Below are 8,053 nucleotides of genomic sequence, written 5' to 3' on the forward strand. Positions count from 1 at the left end.
TTAGCGTTGTTAATTCACCACTCACATTTCAACTTATTTTTCTATGTTGAAACTAGACAACCTCTATTATTACTCTTTTCACAGTTCATAGTTGAAGTTCTATCAACTTGTATTACCACCTAATTAATTTATATTAATTTTGCAAATAAAGTTTTTCTTTTACTTTCACTAAAGTTAGATATAAATATTTATTTATCTTCCCCTCTATAACCAATACACAAAATATCTCGATTGAATATTTATCCCAAACTAATTTTGTATATTTCAAATATATAATGGATTCCATATTTGCAATATATTACAAAAGAATGGCGAGCATTATTGTTTTATGGTTTAAAAGGTAATCAGTATCCTTTGGACAAATATTTCTTTATATTTAGCTTTTGACTTTGTAACTGGTTACTTTAATAATATATTTTTTTACTAATAAGATAAATAAGCAAATGTTCTTCACATATTGTGGCAGATCTTTCAGGTAACTAGTTACCTTAATTAAATAAATGAGCAAAGTTCCAAGTTGTAGTTTCTTATATTTCAATAAAGATTTTCAAAAATAATTATTTAACATTAAAACTACATTTCAAATTCATGTTTCACATAATATATATTTTTTTAATTATTGTTGAATCAGTAGGAAATCATTTATATATCAAAATACTTTTTAATTTTATTTGTATATCTTGATCAATCGTGTGATTTTGTTTTAATTTAAATATTTTTTTGATTTTTAGGTCACAATTTCATCTTTTTATATGCTTGTCATTGTCAGAATGAAGATCCTTGTGGCAGAAGAAAATTGGAGAAGTCGATCATAATCTTGTAGGTGATAATACCGAAGAAGATGATCGGAGAAGTTAGTGATGTTAGAGAAGATTATAAGATATTCTAGATTGTTGGTGATGTGATCTTTGAATTTAGTCGAAGGTAATCTTGAACTTTCATCTTTTGAGACAGATAGAAAAATTCATATTTGGTAGTTACATATTTGCATGAAATTGTGAATTTGTTTCTGGTATAATAATTTAGGAGTATTCTATGGTAGGGGCTTCAAAAAGAGCCCACCGGTGGAGCTCTTTTGTATTTCCGACTTGTGAACAATTTTTTGCGCGATTTTTTTTATGATTGTGTATATTGTAGTTATTTAGATCATCTTGCAAATTTTCAGAAAATTTCGAATAATTTATAGTGTCGAAAACTAGGTTAAAACATGTTATTTTCCATGCGCATAAAAAAATCAGTCACGCATGCAATAACTTGTTTTTAAATTAGTTTTCGACACGGTAAATTATTCGGAATTTTCTGAAAATTTGCACGATGCTCTAAATAACTACAATATACACTGTCATAAAAAAAAATCGCGTCGAAAATAGTTCACAGATTGATAATACAAAAGAGTCTCGTCGGTAAGACTCTTTTTGAAGGCCCTACCATAAAAATTTCCAATACTTTATTGAACTTTCATATTTTAAACTTTTTAGTTTGCTAAACTACTGTGGCATAAGTTAAATATCCATAAATATAATAATTATACTCAATAATAATAATAATAAGATATACTTATATATAGTAATAATTTTATATATAATGAAGTATCTTTCCTAATCCTTAATCATTGTGTATGAGCTTCATGATAATAAAGATGTGGCTCTAAAGAGTAAATCAATTGTCAAACAACTTTACATAAATATATTTTTTTAATAATAGATATTAGGGAGTTCTTATTATTATTGTTGTTAAAGTTATACTTTTTAGTGTTTGGAAAAAAAATTATACTAATACATATATTCGGCTATAACCTTTTGTTGGAAATGAGGATAAATTTCTCAGTTCAAGAACCTCAGATGAATCTCGATAAACCAAAGATGAATCTAAGAACACAAATCAGTAAAACTAATTATCAAACAATTAGAAAACGAAAAATATGAAAGCATAAATCAACACAAGTATATATATTGGTTCAGAACTAAATTAATGTGATCTTGAACCTAATCCAGTTTTCGGAACCACTATCCCAGCTCTCACAACCTTCTCAATACTCAATCTTAATTTCCACACTTGAGTTCTCTCGTCTAATGTGGCTTTTCTGTTGTTTCATATGTGTAGTGCTCTTCACTTTGTTCTTCTCTCTTTGTTTTTCTCTTCTCTGTTTTGTGTCTTCTAATAAGTGAATCTCACATGTCCTTTTATAGGCCAAGGACTGAAAACTAATGAAGTTGTTATGATAGTTGAGAACCAAACAACCTATTAACAGAATTAGTTGGGATTTGGAGAAACTACTCCCACACCTCTCAATGAGAATACAATTAATTTGGTCCCAAAAACTATTTTTATATAGAGGTTTTAATAATAATAATAATAATAATAATAATAATAATAATAATAAAGATTTTTGCATAAATACCCCTAAGTTTATCGCTGTTTGACAATTCAATTCCTAAAAATATGTTTTCTGGCAATCAAGTCCTTATTTTCAAAAACAGCAACCAAGTTCTTTTAGTTAATTTTTAACAAAATTCTAAGTTTATTATTGATAATTTTGATATTTTTTAAATTATAATATATCTCCAAATATTTTTACACAATCATATTGTTTCAAACAATAAAAAAACTAAAAAAATTACGAAAAAAATGAACAATAAAGACTTAATTACTACTATTTATATATAGAACTTAAGCATTTGATTACCATTTTTTTTTCTCTTGAGGATGTCAAACAAGGTGAAATTCAGGGGAGCATTATGCTAAAATCCCTAATAATAAAGATAATGATGATCTATGTAGTATTTACATCATTCCCTTATATCTATTGAACTCTGTCTCTGTTACTATAACTTCTTGTATATTTCAGTGATATGTAATGCTAACAATTGGATATAGAACATGGCCAATATGGTTCATGAGCACTCAAGTTAGTAAGGCTAACATTTATATTTATATAGAGAGATATATTCAGAAGTGAAAAATTAGGTACATATGTGCTCAAATCGCTTTTGGACAGACAAAAGAGTTATTTTAAAAGCTTAGTTAGTCAGTGAGCCTAGACAGTAAAAAGAGGCAACCGGACGAGAGGAGGACAGACGCGGCGAAGCAGAGCAAATCCAGGGGAGTGTTGATGGAAGCTTTCTTACACTTGTCAAGCAAACCAATTAGAAGAAGCATCACTATTACATGTCCAACCTTTGTTTTCAGCTCGTTCACTGTTTTTATATCCAACCATTTCGGTCTTTCCTGTAAGATCCAATTCCAATATATAACATTTATCACCCCCAAAAAAGTATTAGTAAAAACTGAAGACATAGACCAATAACCAAATAATAATTCAAAACTGACCTTAAGAGTGAATAGTCCAAATAAATTTGATGCGTATGCACTTTTTTCCTCTGATGGTGAATTTGATGTACCAAGGTTGCTCACAAACAGCTCGTACAGACCCATCCCAAACACCAGCATCACTGTTCCTAAAAGGTAAACATCTAAACATGCAACAAAGCCATCCTTAGCCCCTTACAAACTTTCATTTACTCAGATTTGTTACAAAATAACATTTTCTTCACATCCGTTAGTAAGTTAGTAACATGGCTTTTTCTTTCTTTCCTTCTTTTTCAATCTTGGTTCTTGTCATAAAACGTGAGCATATGTGAACAAGAGTTTGTTATGAGTTAATGTCTTTACAAGAGCTTGTTTACGACTTAATGCCATTACAAGATCTTAGGGGTTCTTCTTCTATTTCTTTTCTTTAAAAATATAGAGAAAAACAATCGTATATTTCCTGTCTAAATCAAAATGTTTCAAGCATATTTGGACATTACGGCAAAGTTTGTGTTTGACTTTGTATCTGCAAGTATAATTTACCAAGATGGATACATAGGGGTGCAATATTTGGATGATAAATTGGCCACTCCTTAACTTAAAAAAAAAACTGAAAACTGATCCCAAGTGAAAATCAAATCAATTGGGACATGACTTGTCATACCTTTAGCAATTAGCAAAACATGGATCTTTGCCTAACTTTCTTACATCCAGCACAATAAAGACAAAAATATCATTAACAAATTCAAAGCACGCACCTATGGCCTCAACCAGCAGCATAATCACTTTTCCATGATTTGCAATGTATTCTACAAAAGATTGTACAACAAAAGTGCAGCCCTGCATGTGAGAGTGAACGTTCCTGAATCATTTGGTTTTGGATGGTACAATATTAAACCGACAGCTCAAAATTAGTTCCCAAATAAAAAGTCATAAAGTCGGCAGAGTATGCTTCATCAACATATCAGCTTATGGTTACACTTATTTCCCAGGAGTTGTTGGGACATGTGAAGAAGACATTGTGCAAAGAAGAACAGCAAAAGAAAGAAAGAAAGAATAATCACATGAGTAGTATGTAGGAATTTTGTTTGTAGCTCGGGCATTCATGTGAAAAGGAAAATGACAATGACTGTAGAAATTGATATTATTCCTTTCATTAAAAACTTCTGTCAAGCTTCATGGAAAGGCTTCTTCTATTTAGCTTCTTTCTATTATATATATGGTTTAGCTTTGTGAACATTTCAGATAGTACGATGAGTATAAAAAAGATTACTTGTCAGTTTTCTCTCTCTCTCTTTTTTTTATTCTTGAGTGATCCGTCATCACTGGGATCAGAACATACAACTTCTTCTACTGCTTATCAAGCATATGTACTTTTCACTTTATTTATCTTTTATTTGTTCAACCTTAATTCCTTCGGAGGCAGGAGAAACTAGCAATTTGCTAAGTAGATTCCCACAAGAAAAAAAAACTGCAAACCTCACAAGAGCAAATCATGACCCTAACCACATGTTTACTGATATGGTTTAGTCTTATAGATGTGAATGGATTATATATAACTCATTACACTGAATTTATATGTATAGTATACTAGATAGATTCATTATACCAGTTGTATGGACATGGACAGAGTTAAATTTGTCTTAGTGTCAAATTCAAATGACTAATTGTTATACTTTTGGTCAAACACAGAGTAAAACTTTCTATTCATGAATTTGCTTGGTTAGAGTAACCAAATTGAAAAGAAAAAGTGTGTACCTTGATGAAGCAGAGAATGGAGCCAATTAAAGAGCCCAACACCCCAAGTAGGGTCATGAACCGACATCGATAAATAAGCTGCAAGAGGGTTGAAGAAGACAAATAAAAAAAAAAATGTTTTCTTTCTTTTTCTTGTTTTTGTAATAAAAAAGAAAAAGGTTGAAAATGCGAACCTTCTCTATGTTTTCCTCATACACTTGGGCTTTAGAATTGGGTTCGGAGTAAAGAGCTGGCGAGGAAGAGCGGGCGGATGCAGGAGGAAGTAGGTGGTGCCGGGGCAAAGGTCTGCAGCGGAAATTGGAAAATCTGAGAGCATGGGAGTGAGAAACCCTAGCCATGGATGATGGGAACAAAGGCGATGAATTTGGGAGTCGACTCAGGCTGAGACTGAGGCTCATCATGATTGTTGTCCGGCGGTTCTGAAAACATATGAATTTTACACTGAATTTCTATCCAAACTCAAAAGAGAAAGAAGCAAACTTGGAAATGGAAGCTGCAGTTTCTAATTTCAGCTCAGCCACCCACATGTACGTATCCATATGCGACTAGTGTGATGTTATGATATGATATGAATATCATCAAAATATCAATTCAATTTTTTCTATTTTTCTTTTCTCTTTTTTTTTTTACTTTTAATATATATAATGGTAGGGATACATGCAATTTTTTATTTTTTTTTTTCATCTAAACTTTTAGAAAATATATAGAAAATTAAGTTCAAATAAATTATTTTGCATTCGAATAAAAAATTAAAAATGAGTCATGCATATAACAACTTATTTGTACCTTATTTTTTATTATATAAATTATTTAAAAAATTTGCAAGATGTCATAAATAAGTAAAATAAATACGGTCATAACAAAAAAAATATAGCACGTTCTTGATAGCATAACACTACAAAAACAACAAAAATTACAACGATGCGCTTCCTTTTAGCCCCTACAAAGAATAATCCTATATTTATAAATATATATATTCTAAAACATGTTATCTTATGTGGTCCTTTGAAGATGTAAATTCTTTCTTAGCCACCCATCATTTTACCCTATTCACTAAGGAATAGACTAGTCTAGTTTAGTTTTTGCCATTTGTGTTTCCTATGAATTAGTACAAACAAAAACAGAGTTATAATAACTTATAACACAAGGATGTAAATAGGTAGTCACTTGATCGAGCACCAGCACGATTGATGAAAGTGAAATCCAATAATTAATTGAGGCTTAGCTTAGGCATTTCTCAAGTTTTTGACACAAAAACAGGGTAAAGGAAGAGACAACATGCAATTTAGTGGTGAGTGTTTAATGATGCAAGTTTGGTATATTTGCCTTTTCTATATACAAGTATATAATTGGACATTGGACAAAAGTAATGGCGATAGAGATTCCTTAATGAGGAGGGTTACGAGTATGTACCAATATATTTTTTATATATAAACATAAACAATCAGAAAAAGAAGCATATATAGATATGGAGAGTGAAAACATATGCTTTATCATTAGGAAACGAAGATACCAAACTTCTAACTCCAATGAGAGCCAAAGAAGCCAACTTAATAATTCGATGCTTAAAGCCCAAATATACCTGCTTTGTTCCACCGCTCTTCTTCTTCCTCGTCACCTCTCTCTGTTTCCATCTCTCGAAGCCTTTTTTTTTACATTAAAATTAGAGAAAGAAAAGAGCGATCCTGCTGCGGATGTTGTCTATTACAACAAGTAGCCTCCAATGCCAAAAAATCTCAGACAGGGTCCGGAGAGACGCACCCATCCCCTGGTCTGGGGCATTGCCATACTCTGCACCGTAGTGGCCATAGCAGTGATCATCGTTGGCCTAGCCGTCTTCGTGGGCTACCTGGTCATCCACCCCAGCGTGCCCGTCATCAGCGTCGTCTCCGCCCACCTCGACAAGATTCAGAACGACCTTGCTGGGCTGCTCGAGACGCAGCTCACCATCGTAGTCAAGGCCGAGAACGACAATGCCAAGGCCCACGCCAGCTTCTCCGACACCAGCTTCATCCTGAGCTTCGAGGGCATCGCCATAGCCCAGCTGGTGGCGGGACCCTTCGAAGTGGCGAAAAATGAGTCGGTGGAGTTTCCTTACAAGGTGGAGTCGTCTTCCATTCCGCTCAACCCGGAGGAGATGCTGCAAGTGGACTTGGCCCTGAAGCAGGACAAGATCACATTCGATTTGAAGGGTAGTTCCAGGGCACGATGGAGGGTTGGTCTGTTGGGGTCTGTCAAGTTCTGGGTTCACTTGAATTGTCAGCTCAAGTTTCATCCTCTTACTGGAATTTATATGAACTCACCATGCACTTCCAGGGTCAAATGACTCACACTAGTCCCTCTCTTTCTCTTTTATCATTATATTATAACTAGTTATGTTTGTCGTTGCTGTATGTATGTGCACAAAATGAGCTCCTTATAGCCTCTTCTTCTTCTTCTTCATTAATTAGCTTAATTAGCCGTACATTTACGGAAGAATAATGTCAATGATAATCATCTTGAGGAAATTATACAGATCTTCATTGAATTTTATGTGATTCTTTATATAAATTCTTGATTGAAAGAATATTGATGTACATTTTGGTTCTCTGGAATGGTCAAGCACGGAGGCCAACATTTTTTTCTTCTTATTTTTACATAAACAAAAAGTGCAATCAAACCCGTCTTGATTGTGGGGCAAGATCAACCAAAGCACATTACTTAGAATAGTAAGCAAAGCCTTTTCTTATGACTATTAGTTTAGAAAGAAAGAAAAATAAAAGCAACTTGCTTTTTCATTACCCTTTTATCCTTTATGCTTCTAGAGAGCATTAGCACCCGCAAAAGTGTGTTAGTTCAACAAAATAGTAAAATTTTAGTATCATATATATATATTTTTTTATTTTAATCATAATACTAAAATTTACATAAAAAAATTATATTATTAATTATAATATAACTATATTTATCTATGAAATATTAATATAAAAAAATTTGCCATATACTA

General features: G+C 32.4%; 2 protein-coding genes across 2 annotated transcripts; one reads left to right on the forward strand and one right to left on the reverse strand.

The window, feature by feature from the left end:
• Positions 1–2,897: 2,897 nt before the first annotated feature.
• Positions 2,898–5,606, reverse strand: LOC133801503 (uncharacterized). Its single transcript, XM_062239725.1, has 5 exons — positions 5,241–5,606; positions 5,068–5,145; positions 4,068–4,149; positions 3,331–3,473; positions 2,898–3,228 (listed from the first exon to the last, which is right to left on the reverse strand). The coding sequence occupies exons 1-5, from the start codon at positions 5,466–5,468 to the stop codon at positions 3,025–3,027; spliced, it is 735 nt and encodes a 244-aa protein (XP_062095709.1). The 5' UTR covers positions 5,469–5,606; the 3' UTR covers positions 2,898–3,024.
• A 908-nt stretch (positions 5,607–6,514) lies between these two features.
• LOC133802615 (NDR1/HIN1-like protein 12) lies at positions 6,515–7,690 on the forward strand. Its single transcript, XM_062240963.1, has one exon. The coding sequence runs from the start codon at positions 6,791–6,793 to the stop codon at positions 7,391–7,393; it is 603 nt and encodes a 200-aa protein (XP_062096947.1). The 5' UTR covers positions 6,515–6,790; the 3' UTR covers positions 7,394–7,690.
• The last annotated feature ends 363 nt before the right edge of the window (positions 7,691–8,053 follow it).

This window comes from Humulus lupulus, chromosome 9 (genome assembly GCF_963169125.1).
Source record: "Humulus lupulus chromosome 9, drHumLupu1.1, whole genome shotgun sequence".
NCBI lineage: Eukaryota > Viridiplantae > Streptophyta > Magnoliopsida > Rosales > Cannabaceae > Humulus > Humulus lupulus.

Bases quoted from the DNA above. Each gene is read 5' to 3' on its own strand.
- LOC133801503 (XM_062239725.1), bottom strand. From the start codon at position 5,468: ATGATGAGCCTCAGTCTCAGCCTGAGTCGACTCCCAAATTCATCGCCT. The intron at 4,150-5,067 runs GTACACACTTTT...TCTCACATGCAG, and splicing joins CCATTCTCTGCTTCATCAAG to GGCTGCACTTTTGTTGTACA. The intron at 3,229-3,330 runs GTCAGTTTTGAA...TGGATCTTACAG, and splicing joins TTGGACTATTCACTCTTAAG to GAAAGACCGAAATGGTTGGA.
- LOC133802615 (XM_062240963.1), top strand. From the start codon at position 6,791: ATGCCAAAAAATCTCAGACAGGGTCCGGAGAGACGCACCCATCCCCTG.